Raw genomic sequence first — 26,597 nt, forward strand, 5'->3', positions numbered from 1 at the left:
TATAAATATTACAGCACATGAAAAGATGGGAGTTGCCTTACCAAGTGGGGGGTCAGTGCTAACGAGGCAAATTCAATTAAGGTGGAAATGGCCTATTCTTAACAGTTGACAAGAAGGGGTGACTATCAAGAGAGGGAAAAGTACTTTTGTAGAGCTAACGAGGCCAATGCAATCAAGGTGGACGTTGCTCATTTCCAACAGTTGACAAGAAGGTGTGAGCATGAGCAGAGGGAAAATTACTTTTTGTAGTGACCCATCTAGTCTGTTACAGACTAACACGGCTACCACTCTGAAACCTAAAAAGCAGTAGTTAGTACAGGAGCAGGACTCACTGTAATTCACCACAGAACTATCAATCAATTCAATTCAAAATAAAGGCTACAGATGTGAGTGTCAAGCTGTCTGGAGAGGCTCGTGGATATGGCTGCCAACCTCAGGGCGGACTGTCTACAAGCAAGGCACAAACCCCAAACTGGTTGTGTGTTCTATAATTAGATTTCACCAACCAAGTACAGTAACGCCTCACTTAAAGTCATCCCAGTTAACGTCGTTTCGTTGTTACATTGCTGATCAATTAGAGAACATGCTCGTTTAAAGTTGCGCAATGCTCCCTTATAATATCATTTGGCAGTGGCCTGCTTTGTCCACTGCTTGCAGAAAGAGCAGCCCATTGGAGATAGCTGATGGGGGCTTGGAACCAGGGTGTGCCAGCAGCCCCCCTATCAGCTCCCAGCTCCCCTAAGTTCCCCGTGCAGCAGCCACCCAGCAGGCTATCAGTTCAGCTGTTCCTCCCCCCACTGCCATGTGCTGCTCCTGCCCTCTGCCTTGGAGCTACTCCCGGGAGCCTCCTGCTTGCTGTGCGGGGGTGGGGGTAGGGAAGAAGGGGGCTAATGTCAGGGTGTCCCCCTCTCCCCTGCTCCTTCCCCCGCTTACCCCATCTCCATAGAGCAGGGGCGGGACATGACAGAGCTCAGGACGGAGGGAGCTTGCTGGAAGCAGCTGCTGTCTCAACTTGCTAATCTGCTTTAAAAGGCAATGTACTTAGAGTGGGATCAGCATACTTAAAGAGGCAATGTGCATCTCTCTCTCTCTGTCTCACACACACACAGGGTGTGTGTCTCTGTCTGCCATGCTGTCTCCCCTCCCTCCATTTGTGCTGCCTTGTAGAGTGTGAGGCTACATTAACAACAATGTGCTAACCCTTGAGGGCTCAGCTATTCTAGCTCATCATTTAGCAGTAAGACATTCCCTGGGAGATATATCACCCTCTTCCACCCTCTGACTTCACCACCTCAACCAAGCTTCACAATCATCAATGTTGTGTACAGTATTAAATTGTTTGTTTAAAACTTATACTGCGTGTGTGTGTGTGTGTGTGTGTGTGTGTATATAATATAGTCTTTTGTCTGGTGAAAAAAATTTCCCTGGAACCTAACCCCACCATTTACATTAATTTTTATGGGGAAATTGGATTCCCTTAACATCATTTTGCTTAAAGTCATATTTTTCAGGAACATAACTACAACGTTAAGTGAGGAGTTACTGTATCAACTGTGAATGCCTCAAACACTAGAACAGCTTTAACATGGAGTCACAGACAATTGCTCTGGGCACTTTGATCTATCTTGCCACCCAGGCAAGCCTGTCTTTGTGATAGATGGTCCCTTACACCAAAAATCACAACAATATTTATGTTACTACTTCCAGTCCCAAAAGACCAGTCACTCCAGGTCAATTGTACTTTAGATCTCTCACCACAGACAAAGATTGTAGCCAATCCTATAGTAAACTAACTAAAGCTTTATTAAGAAAAAGAAAAACATGTTATTTACAAGGTTAAAGCAGGTAAACATACACACACAAATGAGTTACAGTCTTAGGTTTTGAAAGGTAATAGACCCTGTTGTAATATGCACGCTCTATATGGCCTTTAGACTAACCCAAGCTAAACAGCTTGGGGATCACTTGCTTATGCTTAGAAATATTGCTCTCTCCAAATTCCAAGCAGCATAGTGATAACAATTCCTTCTTGACAGAGATTTTTATTCCCTTCCCCCAGTGTTCAATCTGTGATGGGATGAGTGTTTGTGTACGTACCATCTTCCTGGTGTGGGGGAGCAATCAACACAGTCTTTTGTCTGGTGATGTTCCACAATGGTTCATCTGGTGTCTATGGGCCTTCTTTTGTTGGGCAGGAGATGACACCTCTTGTGGTAAACTAGTATTTCACACTTGACTGTAGGAGTGTCCAGTTTCATAGCTAACACTCTTATAGTTACAGAGCAAACACAAATATTACCTTATAACATGGGATATATATATTAGGAGTAGGATTAACACATGCAGCATCCTACAAGCATTTCATAAAGTCTAAACACTAAGCACATTCTTACAACTTTAATATCTAAGATGGGCCAGACTGGTTTCCAGTTAAGGATTTGTCAGAGTTCAGTGAAGCCTTGGGGTCTTGGCATGAGCTGGTACCTGGTCTGTCAGCATCACAGTAAGACTTTGTCATCTCCCACCTCCCTGCAGTGTGTTCTTTTCCTTCCCCACCTAGTTTCTTCTCTTTCCTATCCCTCTCCTTTTACCTTCTGTTTAATATTTTGCAACGCTGCTGTAAGCCTGTACAGTATTAAATTGACTAGAGAGGCAACTGAAAGCAATGCCCTCAACCACCCCATGCTGGTACCACTTTGCCAGGTCTTGGGGTGGCTGATAAGGCCATGTGCTGTGTCTGTGTTTCTCCAGCAGTGATGTTGCAAGTGAGAGTCAGCACCAAAGATGGAAGCTACATTTTCTATCTTTGCTCTTCTTTTCTCTCTCCTCTTGCACGTGTTTGTTTTGTGGAAGCAGGACTGGATTTTAACAATAATAGCTTCGGTCCAGCTCTTTTCTCCAAAAAGGACCATTATTGCCATGTCTAATACTATCTAAAAGACTGTCAAATGGGGGAGGAGGGTCCCTTTTAACAACTCTCCAGCTAGAGGAAAAGGGAAGAAGGGATGACCTTAAAATAAAAGCCTTACTTAACCCTTCACATTTCAAATGCTTTAACCTGTTTTCATTCTTTTCTGTATCCTTAATAAGGGGTTACAAATATTTTTAATGGTGTGTTTGCCATGGTACTTAAGCAGGCTGAGGTCTCTTGATACCAAACCCTGAATCTTGTTTATCACTATTTAATGTTGGACAGTGAAAGAGTCACGTTAACACCTTTGACTCTTTGGGCCCATATATTCCATCTAAATTAATACAACAGCCTCTATTACTGCCCTTGCAAAGCAAACTTTCTGATCCTGGGGCCCCACAGCCATGAGCTATGCTTGTGGAATCAGGGCTGAATCAAACCCTGAACCTCCACTGGAATGAGAGCATGATGTGGCAGTATTTCTAAAAGCTGAGGTCTGGTACTGCTTCTGGAATTCCAAATTAGGCTCCTGCTGATTATGGAAAATTCTTGTTCCAGTGAATTAGAGAGCGCCTGCTCTCCATGCTCCTGGGGACAGCCTCCTATATCATGTCCCCAGCTCAGGTTCCTCTTTCACTGTTTTAGATATCAGTTTGCAAACAACTCCCACCATGAAAAGTATTTTGACAGGCTTGCCATGTAATCACCTGTGGCCATTACACACATAGACCCCCTGGCTGTCACTGAGGAGCAAACCTAAAACTTTCAAGGCAAGCGCCTACAACTTGAGTAACTCCTTTAGCTGTGAGTAGCAGGCTCCTCACCTCACTGGGGCTCTAATCTTGAGGGAGACTCCATTATACAAACGTACCCAGGGTATTATACTAACACAAAGCAGCTCTTGTATTCTAAAAGGGTATGGCAAAATAATTTCATTTCAGCAGTTGTACTATTCAACTGTATTTTCCCACCTCTTATTTACTATCATCGAGAACCCATATCTGAGGTAAAAGTTTATGAGATGCTGTCACAGGGCGGGTTCCCTTCACTCTGGATTCCTTACTGTAAACAGTCCTCACACAGAACTCTTGGCAAGTTCAACACCAAGTGCTTTATTTACAGTCTGACATAATATGCTCCCCACAGCTTGAGGTTCTTACATGCTCCTTAGACACAGGTGGAGAGAGTTCATCTCCCTGAAATCCTGGGCTTCTCTAGCCTTTCCTTCCAGTTTACCTCTCTTTCTCTTCCTATGTCTCTTTTAGCTCTCCTCAGCTGAGGAGCTGAGCCAACTTGGTTAATCATTCAATCCTTGGCCAATTATCTCCCAAATTTAGCCCATGTGGGGACACTTACCAAGTGCCCAGAGTGGTGAGTCAGTCTTAGGCTTTCACACTATCACAGATGCCTACAAGCTCTGAGCAAGCTACTGAGAATGTATAGTACATGCCAAGAGGATTCTCCCAAACTCTCAGTTTAATCTCAAGAAAAGAAAAAAAAAAAAAAAAAAAACCCACAACCAAGCTCTAATAACCCTAGATTCTTATTTGACATGACTGAGGCTGAATCTGTGCTACCAAACCTCTTAACTGTAATTCACCAGTGGTGCAACTTCACTGGTGGAAACTATCATGTAGACAGAATCTGAGTGTACACTATCTGCACAATAACTTCCATCATTTATGCTACTGGTGGAGCTACATGGGTAGTGAATTACAGCTGTGTAGCTTGCTAGTGTGTAGGCTAGGCCCAAATAACACGAGAAAAAATTATTTAGCCTGAAGCAGGGTCAGACTGGAAATGTGTTTTATTAGGTTGTATAATTGGATGTTAACAAAAGACATATCCTCAGAAGTGTTATCATGAGTCAAATAATGAAAGAAAGAAATAACACCCCATTGGTTTGCCAGAGGGTATGCATGGCATTTCAGGTGCTTTTCTTTACAAAATATTTTAAAATCATTTTGGATACTGTGAAAACCTCTAATTTCTTTCTGTTTGTGTTTGATTGTCAAAACCACATTTCCTGAACAAGTAGCTCTGCAATAAAAAGTTAGGATTTTATAAAGAGTCTTGAACAAGAATATTGCAGTGAGAAATACAGACACTGCTCTGGGTAGGAAGTATTAAAACTACAGTATTAGCAAGATAGGGATTCATTCTATATGTTGCACAAGGCAGTTCATTAATGAGAGTGTATTGGCATGAAGTAAATGAAATATTATTGCATTCTGGAGCATGAAGTTGCTTATAGTTCTCAACTTGTTATGATAGGAGACTTATAGGTGAGTCCAAGTCTAACAAGGACACATACAAATTATTCCTACTGTTCATACTGAAATCTGATTTTACAATAGTGTAAATCTTATATTTTTCCATAGTAACTGAATGCTGTACCAGGTCTTCTGATCTATCAGCCATAGAAAGGGTTCTGAGTAAAAGATAAAAGATTTGTGTGACTTATATGATCATATTCTGGCCTCACAGCTGTGCAACTTTTAGGGATTTGAAGTGATGTAAATAAGAAGAGAATTTGGACCATAGTCTTTGGATTTTGATTTTAAAGCTCAAGAGCCCCTTAAATGAATATCTAGAGTAGTTTTTTTTTTAAATATTGCAGGGGGATGATGATTTAATCTGTGTTGAAATAATTGTCCCAGTGTGTTTCCATCTAACTGGATCTCTTCATAACTGTTTTGAAGTACAAATAAAATAATTGTATTCATAGTGGGCAACTGGTTTAGTTACAATAACACCAGTGAACCTCTTGCTCACATTTAGGACTGAGCTTGATCCAAACCTTTGTTTGAGGTTCCAAAAGATTCGGCTATGTTCCTTGCCAACACCAGTTTCTAGCCAAGACTGGAAGCAGTAAACCACCACAAGTAAAGCTGCTTGTGGCCAGACGAAAAGTGCTATAAATCTCAAAGGAAGCCATTCCACTCACAATTGCACCTTGTTGTTCTTCCATGTGATCCCGAGCCTCTAGTGAATCTGCATGATCAACTGGGCTCCTCAATAAGGTATCAGTCACCACTGGGGACATCTCTGGTGCATATTCTACAAAAGGCTTAAATCTCAAATGGGAGAGCAATTTTTGAGATTTAAGGGCCACCTGGTTATGTTGTTACTGCTTATTAATTCTATCAGTGGCTTGTCACAAGTTTGAAATGATCAAAAACCTGGAAATAATGTGTGAAACTCTCACACGCTCATAGGCTCACCAAACATTCTTCTTGCATCTGAAGAAGTGAGGTTCTTACCCACGAAAGCTTATGCTCCCAATACTTCTGTTAGTCTTAAAGGTGCCACAGGACCCTCTGTTGCTTTTTACAAACATTCTCTGTCTCTTCAGGTATTCCAGGGCTCAGGGCCTGAAAGCTATCAGGCAACATACACTAGAGGCGTCCCTCATTTTAACTGGATTAGCACCAATCAAAACCATGGACTAGATTCTGTGCTGTGTCTCCAGAGGGATTCAGCACAGGAGGAACAGGTCTTGGTTCTAGGCTGCTGCTGGGGCTGAATCAGAACTGAATCTCCACTCTTAGATGGTGAAATTTTAGCTATAGCTTTGATTTGTTCTAGATTTGCCCTCATAAATTAGTTGTCTCTTACACAGTGATCTTGGCCTGTATATGTTTTACATTTGTTTTATTCAGTTTAAAAAGTGAACATATGACAATACAAGCTGAATGATGCTAGATTCTCCTACAGGAGTAAGAGCAGGTCCATCGGTGGGGTACCTCTCCAGCTCCAGTCTCTCCTGATTCTGATATAATGTCCCCAGGGACTCTTGCAACTACTCAAGTCCTTCTCTATCCTCCTTCTCTATGATAACATGACCAGGGGCTTAGAGCTGTGATTTTCATATGGATTTGGTGTTTTACTCTCTTAGGTGCCTTTGCAAATCTCAGCATAGAGCCACAATATTTAAACATTTCAGAGCAGACTAATTGAAGACAAATTTACTATTTCATCGCTGGGTCAGCCACCAATTAACTATTCCGTTCACAAGACCAGTTTTAATAACTTTGAAACAAAACAATGTCAATGTTTAAAAGTCATATGTGAACTGAATGCATGAGATGTTTTACACACTTAGAAACAAGACATTTTTGGAAAGGCCAAAATATGGGGAGGCAATTTCTCGGTTTATATTTCTTTATGAAGATTTTTGATGCAACACAAAACCATAGGTTTAAATACAGAGGATAAGAGGAAATAAATTACATGAAAGTAAACTCTAAAATAGGAATTTTAATCTTAATCTTAATAAAGAAATTCATTTGACAGAATTCCAATGATCAGTAAAAGATTCCAAACTATTGTCTCTGATGACATAAATCCCTTCAAATGGACAACTCTTAATGAGTGAGCTGCTGGGGGAATCCTGCTGCTTCCTGGGACTTGCTCTGCCCTCCCCCCTGCCCTGCTTTTACCTCCCTGCAGCCCTTGTGACTGGGGGAAGTCGTATGGAACCTGTTGCCCATAGGAGCTGCCCCCAACCAAGACAGGCAGGGGAGGGAAAGCAGAGGTCCCTGGCTGGTCCTTCCACCCTGCTACTCTGGCTGCGGATGGGGGAGACCTTGTTCTACACAGTATGCACCTGCTTTTACATCTCTAGGAGAGAAGACCCCATTTACCTACCTCCTCCACAAGGGCATTGTGAGGGATAATTAATTAATGTTCATATAACACTATGCAAAGCATCTCATAGTCTAGCAAACAATTGGTAAGAGCCCTTGTAGGCACCGATAGCATTGCAGACACCCATGAATTCAGAGGGTCCAGTTAACATAGCGTAGGAACAGGTTCTGGTTCAGTGTGGGATGCTGCTGCTGCCTTTCCAGGATGTGCTGTGAAATTCCATGTAAGGGGAGAGGGATGCGGGGAGGCTCTTTGTTTCCTGCTTTGCCTTTGGATAGTTGGGCTAATTCTAACTATCAGTCCCGCGTTTAGTAGGTGCAGAGGGACACTGCGCTTCTCCCTGTAGCTGTTTAACTATGCCAGACAGGTAAGTAGAAAAGACAGCTGCCAACGAGAAGAGCTAGACTGGCTTGGAAATGTGTGGCTGTGATTTGGACCCTCGTCATACCCACGTACTTTGTCACTGAGATAGGGTAACCCATGGTAACTGAATTCCTAGCAGTACAGGGACCAAGTGCCTCCCCTCCCAACAGCTCTATAAAAAGGGTCTGTCAAAGGAACCCCACAGGCTGCTGCCTATCAGCACAGACAAGAAAGAAAACTTAGACAGTGAGAGAGAAGCAGGGACCAGAGAGGAAGTGCCAGCATGGCTTCTGCTTTCAGACTTCAGTGCCACTGCATCCTGATCTTCTTGGCAGCCCTCAAGGGGGAAACCAGATACCTAGAGGTGAGCAATGCAACTGACACCTATCACAGCTCATCACACCTTCTCCTGCCTTCTTCCAACTTGCAGTTCCAGGTTTAGGGCATTCTGTCTGTCTCCTCTACCCCTCCCACTCCCTTCCAAATCCTTAGGGGCAGACTAGAGGTAACATTAAGGGCAGCAGTTCCTCTCCCCCATTTCCCCAGCTAGTACGCCTTTCCGCAGCCTGCTGGCATTTTGGCTAAGGGATTGAGAGACTCACCGTGTATCTGGATTGCTCGCTCTCGCTCTCCAGCTCTGGTCCCCTGTGGAGCTGGTTGCCTTAGACCGCGACTGGCAGAAAGTTTCAGACAAAGCTTTGCCTGTGCTGGCCCATCTCAGGAGGAGGGCGGGAGGCCATTCTCTGACACCTGTTTCAGGGGGGTACAGGCCGAGGGAGCGGGGGGGGGGGCTGCTGCCATCAGCCCATTTCATCTTGGCCCAGGCTCTTCTTGCCCAAGTGTTTCTTTCCCCAGGCGAGGGGTGCTGGTGAGGACGAGCCCTTTCTGCTCCTCAGCGCAGACCTGAAGCGGGAATTGTCAGGCAGGCAGCTCTACCATCGGGCGCTCAGTGAGTTTCTTCGCTTCTCGGCTAAGGGGGAGCCCCGGTGAGAGCTCAGAGCGGGGGCTCGGGACTGGGGAGCCTGGGGGGGAGAAGGGGGTTGAGGCCAAGGCGTAGGGGATCCGGGGTGAGAACTCAGACACGTGGGATCTGGGCTCAGCAGGACGCTCCTGGCTGAAGGGAGTGGGAGATGGGATGGGCAGCCTGGACCCCTGGCACGGAGGTCTAAGTCCGAGCAGCCTCCGACTCCCCCCAGCTCAGTTCTCCGGGGGGGGGGCGTCCGGGGGTGTCCCTCTGCAGCACGGTCAGAGGGACCTGGGCGCGGGTCTCCCTGCGGGGAGCGGTGCTCAGATGCAGTCTGTCTCTCCAGGATGCATCGACATGCTGAGCGTGGAGGGGCAGTTCACCTTCACCGCCGAGCAGCCCCAGCTGCACTGTGCCGCTTTTTTCATAGGAGACCCCGAGGAGTTCATCACAATAGACTACGACTTCGTCCATATTGACTGCCAAGGGGGAGATTTCCTGAAGGTAGGAGGCTGGTAGCTCCTGGTGATGATACTTGTGTCCTCCGTATACTAGCCAGGCGCAAGGCATTGCATTTATGGGTGTGGGGGGATGGAGGGGAAATGTGTGTGCGTGTGATGTATATTTTAGGGGTTTAAAAAGTAACTGCCATTGGTACTTGTGCTCCTAAATCCCGTAGGCGTTTCTGAAACTCTCCCCCTGTAAGATCTGATCATAATGCAGGCGGAGTTCCTTGCTAAACTGCAGTGCAAACGTTTCAGAACTTTCACAGAGGACCCCCGGCTATTTCGTCCTCCCCGTTTTCATGTGATAGGTTTAAAAGAGAAGCCCAGTTACTCTCTTAGCCCCATTTCATTAGTGTTGCTTTGTTGTTGCTTTTGTAACACGATGAATCACACGAATGCTGTTGATATTACTGTAGCTCTCAGAGGATTTCCACTGCACAGGCATTTCTTTAGCTTCAGTTTACTGATGAGGGGCTTGGTCCATTCTTTCTTTTAAATGGCTCCAATGGAGCTTTTCACGGCGTTCTCTTTAAACAGAATGAACTTCATGACTCATGGTCAATTATATTCCAGAACGAAGAAAACGTCACTGGAAAACTCTGAGTTCAATGGCCTTACACCAAGGAGAAACTTTCACCCAGTACTTAATTCAGTTAATGAGACCAGGGGAGGCTTCAAAGTACCAGTGTCGTGACCTCATGGTGCCCCCCAATCTTAACATGGGCAAGGGCTATACACGTGCAAATTCCATCCTTCCCGGCAGGGGTCTGGGGATGAGGAGAGGAAATAAGGAGGAGGTGTGGAATGAACCAAGCCATGCCTTGGACTTTTGACTTCCCCGTGGAAATACAGATCCCTGCTGTATTACTCTTTTGTAGTCTCTCCCACCTTGGGATTTCCACAGGTGTCACGTTGCCAGTGACAGGTTTCAGAGTAGTAGCGTGTTAGTCTGTATGCGCAAAAAGAACAGGAGTACTTGTGGCACCTTAGAGACTAACAAATTGCCAGTGAGTGATACTAGGGGAGAAGTGATACTGGGGACCTCCTGTGGAGTCATGGCATTTGACCCCGGACCTTTTCTAGGGACAGAAAAATTCAGACAGAACTTCACTAGGGGCCTTCGTGGATTTTCCTGCAACCTACGCTCTGAGTTTCACAATTCTTACAAACAGCCTTACTTGCTTATATTCTAACACCCACATGTAGCCACTTGATCAGGATTTGCTGCTCTAGAAGATCTGGGGTCTGATCCTTGGGTAAGAAAGCCTTTCCCCATAAGCATAAGGATTCCTCACTAAACGCTTGCAGGATCTGGCCCTTAGCTTCTAAGAGCTCTACATGAAGACCACTGAAGCATGTAATGGCTTGCTGAGTAAAAGCAATGAGAAGACATGGGAATCAGCGCTCAAAGGGTAGTTGCTCAGTTAAGCTAATTGCAGTGCAGGTACTTCATTTGTTCTGGCTCTGACAAACAGTATTCTCACAAAGTTTCTCAGAACACTGTAAGGGCAAATTTGATGCAATGGTTACTGTCATGTTCTTTCATGGTCAGCACAAGCCTCAGAGTGAGATGAGACGGAAATGTTGTAGCCCAGTTGGTTCCAGGATGAGAAAAAGACAAAGTGGATGAGGTAATATTTTTTCATTGGATCAACTTCTGTTGGTGAAAGGTACAAGCTCTGGAGTTTCACAGAGCTCTTCTTCAGGTCTGGGGAAGGTTAACAGCATGCCTAAGCTAAATACAAGTTGGGACACTCTGGGTACCTTCCTCAAACCTGAAGAAGAGCTCTATGAAGCTCCAAAATTTGTACCCTTGGTCCAATAAAAGATATTACCTCACCTACCACGTCTCCCTCATTAAAAGGAAAGGCACAGAAAGGAAAAGGTCTGACCTAGCACAAACAGTAATACTGGCAGGAAGTCTTCACTGAAGATTTATCATGCTGATTTTTCAAGCTGAAGTGCCAGGGCTCAGGAATGTCTTCTATCCAATTAAAAACGAGCATTAAAACATTTCAAGTGGAAAAAGGCAGAGGCAAAGTAATTAATAGTTAGAGGTTGAGATGGTGACATGTTTGACGCTGATGCTAGATGAGGTCAGTCAAAAGCTTGGCTTAGTAATAATGGAACAGTAATAATAATAAATAATAATAATAATAATAATAATAAAATGATAGTTTTAAACCATGGGATTCTCACTCCATCTTCTCTTCATTAAATACAACCAACATTACCCCTGGGAAAAGTATAGCCTAAACATACAATACATACATTTATCTTCTATGCATTGACTGAAACACCAGCAGTTACTTTCTTTTAACCGCAGAGAATATAGAAACACAGATTATTCTAATTTCATTGGTGGTTTTGGACTAAACACCTGGTGTCAAAAAAACAACAGATCCACTACTAGTTGAGGCTGTTTGGCATTTCTGGGTTAGGATTATAATGCAAGATCTACCTGTAGAAATTACCAAGAAGATGATAGCTAATATAAGCATTATTTTTTAGGTACATAAGATATGACGAGCACTGAGCAAGACACAACATGAGAATGAGAGTGAAGCAGGTGGCAAATTGGGATTATTGCTACTCATTGGCGAAGGACCGCTCATACAGCTAGCATATTATTTTTGTTAGCTCATCCTGCCATCCACTTGTTTCACTCACCCACCTGTTCTGTGTTATCTGTTTAGATTGTAAACTCTTTGGGTCAGGGAATGTCTACTTCTTAGTATCTGTGCAGTGCCTAGCACAATGAGACCTGATCTGGCTGATTCCTCTGTGGCTACCATAATATAAATGTAAATAATATGAACACATGGTACATGTCCCTGAAGTATAAATAGGACCTTACCATCTAAGGACATCATTCTGAAAACCTTTATTCATGGAAGAAGTCATCTACTCACAAGTAGAGTTTGCAGGGTAGAACTCTATATGATCTTAAAATACTTAGTCACTCTCTGACCTAGAATACAGCTGCATTTCTGTGCCTTTGATGTGGGACCAATACCTCCCTATACAAGAAAGGTTGTTAAATTGCTGATAAGGCTGCACAAGTGGCTTTCCTCCCAGCACAACCAACGAAAACCAAGGTGATCACCAGGTAAAACAGCATCAGAATCCCAACCAGATTCCATTCACAGATCTTTCTCCTAGAAGTATAGCATGCTCAAATGCATTCACAGACTCCTCACTTCCATGAACAACCTTTCACCTCCAACACACAACCACCCACAACACAGCACACACTCAGTTCCTCAGAATCTCACTCAAACTTTCCAGGCTTGTTGGACTGAAACTCTGGCTGTCAAACCTTCACAGGTAATTGGAAGGCTGTTTGGGATGAGGGGGAAGGTGAGATGGATTCAGCAAGGGTGAGGGATTGGTAAGGGCATAGCTATGGAACCAGAGAGAAAGACGTTGTAGCAGGGCTCTGGAAGCAGAGAGATAGGATGTACAGAGGGTGGGGAGCAGCATCAGGCAGGACAGCAAAGCCAGACAGGAAGCTTCAGAGAATGGATGTTGACTGTGAAGATGCATTGTTCTGTCAGTTGCCACCATGCAAAATATGTTATCTTTCAGCATCTTTTAACATTGATCTCCCATGAGATCTGATATTATTTCCAGGAGCACAAAGCATGAGATGTATCAAGTCCATAAGCACTGCCTTCAAAAGCATAGGAGTCTGAAAAACACAAGACCCTCTGTAAAAATGTCAGGAAGGATTGGTTTTTAATCCCTTTAATGTTTAAACATGAGGGGGAGGGCTTGAATTCTGCCAAGGATTTGTAAAATACAAGTTTGTATTCCTTATTGAAGTGGCATCATTGTGGGAAAGATCAATGTGAAGTTTCATGTTTCAGAGTTGGTTATTCAAAACCATCTAGGGGAGTTAGGAGCTCATTAAAAATAAATGGGTCCTGTGTTACTAATTCCCTTATGTGCTTTTGAAAATCTCACCCTCAAACTCCACCTTTAGAGGAAAACTCTAAAGTGGAGCCTTTCTTACATCTTTTACACTCTGTAATCTTTGACACGTCTGGAGACTGCTGACAGAATGGTAACAAACCTGAGCTGTTCTTTGAATCACTGAACCCCTGTAGGTGTTTGATGGCTGGATACTCAAAGGTGAGAAGTTTCCTAGTTCTTTGGACCATCCTCTCCCTACTTCAGAAAGATATATCGATTTTTGTGACAGCGGCAACATCCGAAGGAGCATCAGGTCATCCCAGAATGTGGCAATGATCTTCTTCAGGATTCATGAACCTGGGAATGGATTTACATTTACAATAAAGAAAAATGCCAACCTCTTCCGTAAGTCTGATTTTCATATTGCTACTTGGATTGTCAGATGGACTACATTTGGATTAGGAACCAAAAAGAACCAATTATTATGAACCAGTACAGTTGAAAAGAAGCTGATAAACTTAAAACCACTCTCTCTGAAATCGTTTTGAAGTCTTCAGTAAATCAATAGACATAGAGGACCAGATTCCTAGCTGCTGTAAAGTGACATCGCTCAATGGAGCGATGACAATTTATACCAGCTGAGGACCTGATTCAGAAATTACCGATATAGGCTAAACTCGTGTCTCACATTGAGAGAGAGAGTCAGTGAAATATGAGAGATTTTTTTAAGAATGTTTGCTATATGTAAGAGCCAAGGAATTTTTATTTCAAAGAAGATTTGTTCAATCGATAATGTTAATATATCCAATAAGAGTAATTGGTATTACTTTAAAGATCATAGAGCTGGGTATGCAATGAGAAAAAATATTCAAATATGTTATTTGAAATATGTGGTGAATTTTGCCAAATTATTCAATGACTGTCTGTTCAAATGATTTGCACAGGTCAATTAACTGACCAAATAAAAAATATTTACTCAAAACACAGCACAAAATTCAGCAAACAATTTATTTGACAAGTACTATTCGACTCAGTCCAGATACTAGTCATTTGATAAACATACTAGCTCAGAGTGCAATTCGGCCACCCTTACCCACACTGAATATGCTCTACTTTTTATTATAGACCCAAACCATCCTGTGCATGGGAGGAAACTCGGAGGAAGGAATTCTCTGTGAGGCTCCCCCATGGAAAGAGAGGGTTTAATCTCCTCCCTCCCCATATGAAAGGCTGTGGGGGCTGGTGCCGCTTCTTTGCAGCATGGCTCCTCTGGAGCCTGCCCCTGCCTGTGACTGCTCTGAGGAAATGACAATACAACACCCAGGGCCAGGATAGGGGGAGACCTGTATTCCCCGGTTCCACTCACTTTCTCTTCAGCCCATCCCGTCTCCTGCTCCGCAGGGTGGACCCTGAACCAGATCGTGGGTCCCCTGCAGGATCGAGCAGGGTGGGAGGTGAGCTGCACACAGCGGGTTCTGTGTGGATCTAGGGACAATGTCTGAGCCATACATTAGAATAAATCCTCTTTAAAGGTGAAAGATTCCTTGGAATGAAAATATAGGCCCTTAAATATGGCAGGAGCAAGTGTGCCAAAAACAATTGCAGCTCTGCGCCACTGAGACACAAGGTAAACTGCCACTGAATCTATCAATTTAATGAAGATTTTAAAATAAAACCAATATTCATCCTCTCTGGTTTCAATGGGATCCATTTCAGTGTGAGTAAGTTGGGGCAGAACATGGCTATCAATTAATGTTTTAGTAGTTATATAAAGTAAGATAATAGCTAGGGGACTTCTTGTAATATTTAGCTTATTATTCAGTACTGACCAAGAGCTAGGTCTTAATCCCTAAGAAACCCCTGCTCCTGTGCAGAGCCCCACTGAAGTCAATTGGAATCCATGAAGATACAAGAGTCAACCCAGGCAGAGTCAGTTGCAGGATCAGGTCTAAGGCTACATCTACACTGCAGTCAGGGGAATGATTTGCAGCTTGTGTAGATGTACCCGCACTACCTTTAATCTAACCAGTTTGCTAAAAATAGCAGTGAGGATGTGGTGGTGCAGGCTTCAATGAGGGCTAGCAATGCAAGGATGTACCTGGGGAGGGCAGGCAGGCTTGTATGTCCCACAAGTATAGCTAAGCCCTGGTCTATGCTACAAACTTATGTTGGTTTCAGAGTAGCAGCCGTGTCAGTCTGTATCCGCAAAAAGAAGAACAGGAGTACTTGTGGCACCTTAGAGACTAACAAATTTATGTTGATATAATTACATCACGAAGGGGTGTGGAAAATCCACACGCCTGAGCGACATAGTTATACTGATCTAACTCCTGATCAGGAGGGCGTCTCTCATAGACATAGCTACAACTTCTCTGGGAGACAGAGTACCTACACCAATGGGAGAAGCTCTTCCGTCGACATAGGTAGTGTCTTTACTAAGCACTACAGCACTGTAAGTGTAGACAAGCCCTAAACCACAAGCCTTCACATCTTCACTGCTATTTTTAGCAAACTAGCTAGATTAAAGGTAGTATAGATAATCTACAAAACCTTCTAATTACACCCCTAGCTACAGTGTAGATGTAGTCTAAAATACTCAGCTAAAAGGAGTTTCTTCAAGTTCTTTGGCATGTGATATTACGTTCTGAGTGATATGCTGGCCATTGCTAGAGAACAATGCCATGTACTAGCCAAAGGAAATGCTGAGGGAATCTCTTTTCAGCATTCTATTTATAATAAAATGAATTGTTCTTTGATAGCATCTATTATTTGAGAAAATGGGACACAGTGAAGAGGGCAGACTGGCCTATGTTGGGAGTGTAATGACACAGCATGCAGGCCAGATTCTGTTCATGATTACACCAGCTGTAAATCAGAATAACTCTGCTGAAGTCAGCAGAGGTCCTAGAGAGCAGAATCTGGCCCTGTGAGTTTGGCCTGTGAGCTGCAATTACATCAAAAGTGTCTAGAACACAGTTGGATGTCTACATCTTTGCTGTATGCAGATTGTGACTACTGTCCAAATAATTATTCTGTATCTTTTTCCTGTGCTAAAGCTTGCAATGTCATCTCTCAGACCCCTACTGGAAGGTTTACCATGGTAATTCCTCATCAGCACAGAAACTGCAGTTTTTCCATAATCTATCCAGTGGTGATAAAAATATCTGACCTTATACTGGGACATTTAAATAGCCTCCATTTAAAGGTGAGTTGTTTGTTTGTGTCATAGTAAGTTACTGTCTTCAGCTGGAAGAGGTTATACAAAGTATCATTTGTATATTTACTATTATTAATATGGTGAGTGCCCTTATATGTGCTAGGCATCTCATAAGAAACCAAGGGCTTCTGCTCAAAAGAGCATGCAATCTACATTGACACAAGTAGTGATGGTCCTAAACAGGCAAAAGGGTAACACATATTGTGTGGTTATGGGTGTGTTTAGAATGACAGACATTAAAAGCAGGAATCTGTTTACAATGGACCCAGTCCCATGAGGTGCTGAGAACTCTCTGCCCCTTCTTATTTCAGTAGGAGGGGAGGGGACTTGTTAACTTGCAGAATTGGACCTGGGGTGGTTTGAAATCTATGGAAATGGTATAAAATTAGTACCTTGAGTTGAGTCGGGGAAACTCTGCTGACTGGCTTCCTCTGAAGATCATAGAACCCATTTGGACCACAACAGGCAGGGCCGGCTCCAGGCACCAGCTTCTCAAGCAGGTGCTTGGGGAGGCTGCTCCGGAGAGGGGCGGCAGGTCCAGGTATTCGGTGGCAATTCGGCGGACGGTCCCTCACTCCGCCTGGGAGTGAAGAACCTCCCGCCGAATTGCCGCCACAGATCACGATCGCGGCTTTTTTTTTTAGATCGCGATCGCATATCTTAAATCTCTGAGGATCCAGCTCAAACCAGTACCCATGTATCACCTTGCCTTACTGTCACTCCTTGCATGGATTTACATGGTTGTCTCTGACCAAGGAGAGAGAGTGTTCCCCCAAACACAGTTCTTAGGTTATTGCCAGGGCAAAAAACCCGGAATAAATGTAGGTCTCCTAAGTGAAAAAACAGAGTTTGCCCATTATAAACTAGCTGAAAATGCCTGTGGATCCGATCCTGCCAACAGATGCACACCTCTTTTGTCCCACCAGGAGTCCCATTTGTCTCACTGAAGTCTCTGGGCCTCCAATCACATAAATGGTGGCAGAAGTTGCCTAGAAATGTAATTTGCACCAATTTGGCATAGGGTAGTGTGCAAAATGAGTGTGACAATCATTAACAGCAGACGTGGGATTGTAACAGGAAAAGTAATAGTGGCAACTAACTGAGCACAGCTCTTACCATGGGTTGAAGTAGTAGAATGGGAGTCGGTATAAGGTAATGCTGGCAGTCAGCATTAAATCACAGAAGAAAATCTTTGCAATTTTCCAAGACACTGAAGCTGCAGAAAGAGATTCTCCCCAGCTCCCTCAGTCCATGGAAGCCAAAATGTACTGAGGGGCTTCCCCAGGATTGCAGGGAGGGGACTCTTGTGTTGGCTCCAAAATCCTCTTTCACCCTGCCCCAGTGGATTTTAGGTCTGCTAAAATGGGGTTTCTCTTCCTTTCACAATGCTCCCTACTTGGGAAAAATGGAGGGGGAATGTTGTGCTCTCCTGATATTTTTCATTGTAAGTGAACTTAGTGAACAACATAGTCTGGTTAGTTGTCACACTGACAACTACCTAGAAATGTAATGCGATGCTGAAACAGAGTGGGGCGTGCACTCTCTCTGAAATGAAACATTTTTTTGAACATTTCATTTGAACCCAAACAATTTCTTTGACTTTTCAGTTTGAAAACAAAAAATTGTTTTCAGGGTCTACTTGAAACATTTTAAATTTTTTTATTTTTCATAATTGCCAGTGAACCAAAAAGTCAGTTATTTGCACAGCTGTGTGTGTCTATGTGGAATTTATAGTTAGGATTATATTAGCAGCAAAAATTAATTGACTAAACTTTGCAAAGGTAATATATTTCAGCGCCACAGCTATAGTATCTTACTGCTTTTGATAGGATGATTTGGTTTGCTAGAACCAACGTGATCCAAAACCATAATTGGGTACTCCTATTGGCAAAATCCATCTACAGGTTACTTGTATGGTCTCTTAAGGAAATTAAATTTGCTAACTTCAAATTAGAGCATTAAACAGGCCAAAAGTGGCCTGATTTTTACAGGAGTGCCCACAACTCCCATTGACTTCAGTGATATCTAAAGGCTGTTTAATTTATTAAGTATATTCAAAATGTGTCTTCTGTCTCTGTCTTTATAGAAACCATCAACAGGCTGTGCAGGAGTGGGAGATTTTGTGGAGCTGTTGGGTGGAACTGGATTAGACCCCTCCAAGATGTTCCCTCTAGCTGATCTGTGCCAATCTTTTCATGGTTCTGGTGAGATCTTCTTTTGTTTAAATTTGTGCATGAGGAAATAATTAATTAGCAATAGAGTACAGCAGAAATCTGATTTCCTGGTAGGCTTGGGTATTTCATATGGAGCAGAACTTGAGAATCAAAGCTGTTAAGAGTGCAGCCAGTGGGTTTAGGTTTCCTGTATCACAGCCCTCAGATGGAGAACCTAAGGACAGACTAGAAACCACAGCAGGGTTAAGCTTCAATTTAAAAACAACAACTCATTCTTATTACAGATAGTCAATAAGGCCTGCAACACAAGGATGTTCTTAGCAACCATAATAAGGTCAAAACAGGGCAGGCAAGTTCTGAGTGGAGTGGGAGGAGTACTTCGTATGTTACTCAAAGTCCCAAGTAGTGTGATGTGATTAAGCAATTTTTTGGTCTGGTGACTGAACCGAAAAATTGAATATATATATATATATATATATATATATATATATATATATATATATATATATATATATATTTATAAAATATATAAAATTATATATTTATATTATAATTTCAAGGTGATTCAAAAGCAAAATGTTTAAAATATTTTGGAAAACCAAAGTAGTTAAAAAAATATACATTTCAGGTCAAACAAAATATTTTGTCCAACCCAAAATGAAATGTTTAATATTTGAGGGTGGTTTTTAATACCTTTTTAAACCTTTTTATACCTTTGATTTAAAATACAAAACAAAAAGTCATTTTGAAATTGAATGCTTAAAATGTTACATTAAAAACATCAAAACAAAACATTTTGATTTTTTCAGATTTTGTTCGGTAAATTCAGTATAAACTAGCTAAATGTTTCGGTCGACCTGAATCTACATTTTTTGATGAAAAAGTTTTGTCCTAAAAATTTCACCCAGCTCTAGTTCCAAGAGCCTTCTCTTCCTTTGGAAAGGAAAAAATGTACTGCTTACATAATTTCCTCTAACATGCAGGATGTTAGAGAAGCTCTAAATTAGCATAACTCAAGCTTTTCAGGCTGATGACCTGTTATTCAAAGTAAAAAGTTTTTGCAGTCTCCTTATATTTACTATAAAAGAAAGAGTAAAAATGTATGTGGGACAATAATAAGCCTATATAATGTACTTTTGTGGATATGTGATTCGAGAGGTTGACAGAAAACTCTTGATCGTGACGAGTAAGGGTGTACGGGGCAGTGAGATTTTCTTTGCTTTAGATTGTAATTCAGCAGCTCGTGACATCTCCTCCGACCCCCAATTGCCTTTCATGTTCCATCTTTGAGGTCACAACCCACCATTTGAGAAAAACTGCTCTATACCATAGCAAACAGAATTAAAGTCTCAGACAAAAAAAAAAAAAACGTTACTGAGCCTACGCTGAATGCTCCTATGAGGTAATATTGTTTCCAAGGCAGCTTTTGAATAGTGTGAAATAGTGCTCCAGTTAATGAGAGAAAGGGAAATCATACAATACTATATTGTCAGGATGAATCTGAAGGGTTGGGAGTCAGTGGATTCAGGCTCCCTCCAAATACAAAAGGCCACTTTGAGTTCTTGAAATGGTTTACAAAGGTTAATGCCAAACTCCTCCTTGGGCAGCTCATCACAAAGCAGGGTTTAATAACAGGCTCAATCAGCTCTGACAAGGTTTGGGGCCTGATGCCACTCCTAATGCATATTTGGAAAACACAGGTATATGGAGAGATACAGCAGAATAATTGGAGAAGCAATGAGAAAGACAGAGCTCATTACTGTGGGACCTCCATATTGAGAAGTTCCACTGACTTCAGTGAGGACTCTGAGTGCACAGAGGATTTAACAGGATGAAGATTAAGGAGTGAAGGGGAGAGAAGCAGAGGAAGAAAAAAGAGAGAGGCAGAAGGTACAATAGAACACAGGGGAAAAGGAAATGGAGAAAGAGTGGGAGCAAGTGTAGAAAAAGTGTGAGGATGGAAGAAATGAGGACAGGTGAGAGAATGGGAAAAGAGATGAGCAACAACATAAATCAGGACCAGACTCCAAAGAGAAACTGCTGAGCTCCAGTTCATTTGCAAATTTGACACCATCAGATCAGGATTAAACAAAGACTGTGAATGGCTATCCAACTACAGAAGCAGTTTCTCCTCCCTTGGTGTTCACACCTCAACTGCTAGCAGAGCACCTCACCCTCCCTGATTGAACTAACCTCGTTATCTCCATACTGATTTATACCTGCCTCTGGAAATTTCCATTACTTGCATCTGAAGAAGTGAGGTTCTTACCCACGAAACCTTATGCTCCCAATACTTCTGTTAGTCTTAAAGATGCCACAGGACCCTTTGTTGCTTTTTAACATAAATCCTATAGAACTGACTTGAAGCAGGATGGATTAGTTTCAGCATAATGTGCTGCTATGAAGCTTTAGGAACAATCGTCACATCTTAGAGCTCAGGTTCATCCTAAAAAGGACATGTTTGGGCTCTGAAAAAGGGATAGCACAAAGATGTATATTTCAAAGGTGACGCATTGAGGAAGGCACAAGGGATATGTCTGCACTGCCTTTTGATATGAGGGAAGGTTAATAGTAAGGAAAATGTCACATTCCCTCATTGGTAAGTTTAAGATTCTGACAGATATTTTTAGTAAAAGTCAGGAACAGGTCATGGGCAGTAAACAAAGATTCACAGAAGCCCATGACCTGTCCCTGACTTTTACTAAAAATACCTGGGGGAGAGGGATGACAGAGCACTGCCGAGGCTTGCAGCTGCTCCAGACCTGCCGCTGCTCCTGTGGTAGGGGCTGACCCAACCCCAGCCTCTGCTCCGGCAGCCCTGACCCAGAAGTAGTCACGGAGGTCCCAGAAAGTCATGGAATCCATGATGTCCATGACAGAATCGTATCCTTACTCATTGGTAATGCAACATGGAAACACAGATCTCTTGATGCCTCTTAACCAATGGGGTGGAATAACCATGTAAATAATCAGCTATCCATAGAAATGTAGGGCTGGAAGTAACCTCAAGAGGTTGTATAGTCCATCCACCCCACACTGAGGCAGGACTAAATAAACCTAGACCATCCTTGAAAGGTGTTTGTCTAACCTGTTCTTAAAAACCTCCAGTGCTGGGGCTTTCACAACCTCCCTTGGTAACCTATTCCAGAGCATAGCTACCCTTCTAGTTAGAAAGTTTTTCCTAATATCTAACCCAAATCTCTCTTGCTGCAGATTAAGCTGATTACGTCTTGTCCTACCTTCAGTGGACACGGAGAACAATTGATCACCATCCTCTTTATAACAGCCATTAACATATTTGAAGACTGTTATCAGGTCCCCTTTCAGTCTTCTTTTCACAAGACTAAACATGGCCTTTTTTTTAACCTTTCCTCTACAGGTCAGGTTTTCTAAACCTTTTATTATTTTTATTGCTCTCCTCTGGACTCTGCAATTTGCCAAAATCTTTTTTAAAGTATGACACCTAAAACCAGGCATAATATTCCAGATGAGGCCTCACCACTGCTGAGTATAGTGGGACAGTTACCTTCTGTGTCTTACAGAAGGGGGGGAGGGATAGCTCAGTGGTTTGAGCATTGGCCTGCTAAACCCAGCATTGTGAGTTCAATCCTTGAGGGGGCCACTTGGGGATCTGGGGCAAAATCAGTACTTGGTCCTGCTAGTGAAGGCAGGGGGCTGGACTCAATGACCTTTCAAGGTCCCTTCCAGTTCTAGGAAATGGGATATCTCCATTATTTAAAAAAAAGACACTCCTGTTAATACATCAGTCTTTTTCACAATGGCATCTCATTGTTGACTCATATTCAATTTGTGATTCACTATAACCTCCAGATCTTTTTCTCCAGTACTACTGCCTAGCCCATTATTTCCCATTAGTATTTGTGCATTTGACTTTTCCTTCTCAAGTGCCATGCTTTGCATTAGTCTTTATTAAATTTCATCTTGTTGATTTCAGACCAATTCTCCAAGTTACCAAGCCATTTTGAATTCCAATCTTGTCCTCCAAAGTGCTTGCAACCCCACACAGCTTGCTGTCGTTCAGAAATTTTATAAGCATACTTTCCACTCAGTTATCCAAATTATTAATGAAAATATTGAATAGTACCAGACCCAGGACTGACTTCTGCAGGACACAATTGGACACCTTCTCACAGTTTGATAGCAAATCTTTGATAACTACACTTTGAGTATGAATTTTCAACCAATTGTGTACCCATTTTATAGTAATTTCATCTAGACCACATTTCCCTAGTTTGCTTATGAGAATGTCATATGGGACTGTGTCAAAACCCTTACTAAAATCAAGATATATCACGTCTATTGCTTTCTTCCTATCCACTAGGCCAATAACTGTCAAAGAAGGAAATTAGGTTAGTTTGACATGATTTGTTTTTGGGCTATTCCTTATAACCCTATTATTCTTTAGGTGTTTACAAACTGATTAATAATTTGTTCCAGCTTCTTTCTAGGTATTGAATTTAGGCGGATTGATCCATAATTCCTCTTATTAAAGATAAATTCATCTTCCCACAGTGCATGCCCCTGCCCTTTTACTTTGTTGTAATGAAAAGAGGCAGGATTGAAGTAGACATCTGTTTCGATACTCCCCCATTAATTGTGTTACTGTGCACATTGTACTCTCATCCTGAATTCTCCTATGGAGTGTTGTCTTAAGAAAATGCGATTAATGTGAGTGTTCCCCATTTGGGCATGCTGTACTGTACTAGAATTTAAACACACTTTTTACATTAGGAGGAATCTTCTTGGTGTTGCCACCTAAAAACTGTCATTCTTTCAATAGGAAATATTTCACAAATGGTTTATTAATGACACCTCCATGGTCGGGAATGGTTTCCTTTAAATATTATCATCAATGGCATTTAACATTCATATACATTTCAGGTTATAGACATAGAAAGGGAACAGGTGGAAATAACGTATGGAATTAGTATTAGTAAATAGAACATTTGGTGAAATGGTCAAACCATTTAAACATTAATATAAAAATACAAAATTGTATTTTTTAATTTTGTTAATATTTAACTTGTATTCATTCAGTAGTGTCATCATTCTACAGTCAGTTGGGTGAAAAGTTCATCATAGTCAGAAAGTTACTATATAAGAATGGATACTTTCAACTATATATTTAGGCATGTTATACTATAAAAGTGAGGTATTTGTATTTAGTAATTCCTAACATAATGTAAAACCCTATCTTTTCATTGATTAGCTCAAATGAAGATTGGCTGTGACAATACTGTACTACGAATGGTGTCTAGTGGCAAGCATATTAATCGTGTGTCATTTGAGTATCACCAGCTTGACCAATATGAATTGGAAAACAGAAAGGAGAATAGCATTGAGGAGTTCTGCTTCCCTAGTATTTGAGAAACCATTCAAAGCATTTTCACGCTGCTAGCAAAAATATGGTCTTGGTTGATAAAAAATGTACTTTTAATTTTAACTAACTAGTATTATCAAACTTTCTATGGCATAAGCATCCTTATCTTTTTCATATTAAACAGCTGTTCCCATGACCAATCAGGAAAAATGACCTAATGTGTTAATCTTTCTATTTATCATAATACTGTTTTTTGTGTGCAATATTTAGGTTCCTTTATTGTATCCAAAATTAATAAAGAGAACAGATGACTATGTTCCCAATATAATTATTAATTCAAAAGGACATAGGCGAAAATCCTCTGTGTAGCTAGTTTGAGCACGCATAAAAACTACAAATTAATATCAAATTCAATTAGCAACTTTATCTTTTTATATCAGATGCACGCACAAAAAGAAAAAACTATGGTGGAATGCACATCAGTTTTATAATAGAAAATTCATTATTAGTATGTGCAAAGATTGCTTATTTATTACTATAAATGTACTATTATTTATTTCTAATTACTTGTTTTTAATAAAAACATTTGTAGCATGGAAACTTTTCCTTACACAAGTCCAAACATGAATAAATACATTCAAAGTGTTGGCAAAATTTTATGTTGCATTTGTCCGAGAAGCTGTTTAACTCTCTGGTTAACTTTGTAAATCTTGTGCAGTTTTGTTGGAAATGATAATCTTGGACATCTGTCACGGTAAAACTGGACCATTAAAGTAACATTATGGCCACAAATTCGGTTTGCACTGTTGCATACCCATATGAAGACTTACAATAAGCACTGATTTAATAGTTAATTAAAGACCTTAAACAGTAAAGATAATTAAGTGGGCACTATTAGGAAAGTGTGGGTATAAGTACCTATAAATACAGGTATTTTTGTCCCTGGACCTTTACCTACCCATAAGAGGGGAATATTGTGTTAGCACTCCAAGTACAGCTTCCAGAAGGATAACAGTATTTTGAAATATCAGCATTACACAAATGATCCTACCTTAGAAAAATAAGGCTCCATCTCAAGTGTATCTCAGGAGCACTTCTCGATTGATTCTTCACATCTTTGAAATTATTGCTGCTAAATTTAGGCCTTGGTGACATGGCTGAGATTTTTAATACTGGGTCCCTAAAATTAGGCTCCTATATCCATATTCAGGCACCTAAACAAATGTCCTGATTTTCAGAACTACCAACCACTCATCTGCTCCCACTGAAATCAGTGGCAGTTGCTAGGGCCTCAGCATCTCTGAAAACTGACACTTCTGTAGGAGCCTACCTTTGGGGACCCTGTTCTGAACCTATAAAATCTGTTGTGGGTTGGGTGAATCATCATTGAAACAGGTGGGTGTAACCACTACCCCTCACTTAAGATAGCGATAAGAAACAGTTAGGCTCCTTTATGAAATAACAGGAGTTTTCGTCCTAAACACAGGTACACGCAGTGCCTTAACCAAAAACACATGCGAGTCTGCACAGGAATTAGAATGATGTGGGTAGAGGGTTTATAGCTGGGTTTTGTTTTGTGGGACCGTGCATTTCTGTGTGAGAGAAGACAGAAGCAAGCAGAAAGCCAAGCTGACAGTAACAGAAATGCTGGTAATGTGGCTCTGAGAGAAAACTTTTGGGGCACAGAATGCTGGCTGGGAAGGCAGGCTTGGAATAGGAAGCAAAGAAACTTTCTCCTACTATTTGTTCCTACAGTATTCAGGGAGACAGGATTTTGTGTATAGTCTTTGTAAATAAACAAGATTGCATCAAAGAAAATACCTGTCTCTATCATCAATTTCTCCTTCTAGTGGAAACAACCTGCAGGGCCCTGCATTTCGGCTATCTGTGTGTGTGAAAAAGGAGTAACAGTAAAATTATCTTTTTGGAACCAGATCATGACACCCTCTTCAGAATCTGTTACAAAAACCATGCTTGAGAGGTGTTCACACAGCCGTTTCTTTCTCACAGTGCAATCACATTACGTGTGTGTGTGTGAGAGACACCCATCATGCTTTGTATCAGTGTATCCCAGGAAAACCTAAAATGCTATACTCTAGCAGCGGAAGGGGATAGAGGGCCTACTGTCTGCTGCTTCTTACATTATGTAGTAGTTTATATCCATGCCAAGCGAAGGCAGCGTTCTAACATCAGCATGAGTGGAAAGTGTCTGAGCTGATGGTACTTTACACCCTCCTTTGCAAGCATGTAAATGGCTATACAAGCTGCAAGGCAATGAAGTGCCTAAGGGGTGTATCCAGAGGACCTAGAAGCTGTATGCACAGTGGCACCAGCAACATATAGGGCAATGCACTTTAATATGCCATGCTATATAGATAGGCTAGGAGGACCAGTCAGCCCAGTTACACAGCACAGTAGAAGATTCTACATAGCAAGGAGACAACCATGTGTTGCACTGACCACAGACAAGGGTGACATATGGCTATTCATGTGCTTACTAACCATGGCAGTTATACAGCATGTGGACACAATCAATGTGAAGAACGAGCCATAATA

General features: G+C 41.8%; 1 protein-coding gene across 1 annotated transcript; it reads left to right on the forward strand.

The window, feature by feature from the left end:
- The first annotated feature begins 8,126 nt into the window (after positions 1–8,126).
- Positions 8,127–25,853, forward strand: CRHBP (corticotropin releasing hormone binding protein). Its single transcript, XM_054032270.1, has 7 exons — positions 8,127–8,288; positions 8,780–8,873; positions 9,235–9,392; positions 13,504–13,714; positions 16,366–16,514; positions 18,613–18,730; positions 23,931–25,853. Exons 1-7 carry the CDS (start codon positions 8,208–8,210, stop codon positions 24,086–24,088), a joined length of 969 nt encoding a protein of 322 aa, XP_053888245.1. The 5' UTR covers positions 8,127–8,207; the 3' UTR covers positions 24,089–25,853.
- Positions 25,854–26,597: the final 744 nt, after the last annotated feature.

The sequence above is a fragment of the Malaclemys terrapin genome, chromosome 6 (assembly GCF_027887155.1).
Source record: "Malaclemys terrapin pileata isolate rMalTer1 chromosome 6, rMalTer1.hap1, whole genome shotgun sequence".
In the NCBI taxonomy this organism is placed as follows: domain Eukaryota; kingdom Metazoa; phylum Chordata; order Testudines; family Emydidae; genus Malaclemys; species Malaclemys terrapin.

What these genes read in the sequence shown, in the direction of transcription:
- CRHBP (XM_054032270.1), top strand. Translation starts at nt 8,208, where the DNA reads ATGGCTTCTGCTTTCAGACTTCAGTGCCACTGCATCCTGATCTTCTTG. An exon ending in GCTCTACCATCGGGCGCTCA is followed by an intron (nt 8,874 to 9,234) that starts GTGAGTTTCTTC and finishes CTGTCTCTCCAG; the next exon opens with GATGCATCGACATGCTGAGC. An exon ending in GAAAAATGCCAACCTCTTCC is followed by an intron (nt 13,715 to 16,365) that starts GTAAGTCTGATT and finishes CCTGTGCTAAAG; the next exon opens with CTTGCAATGTCATCTCTCAG.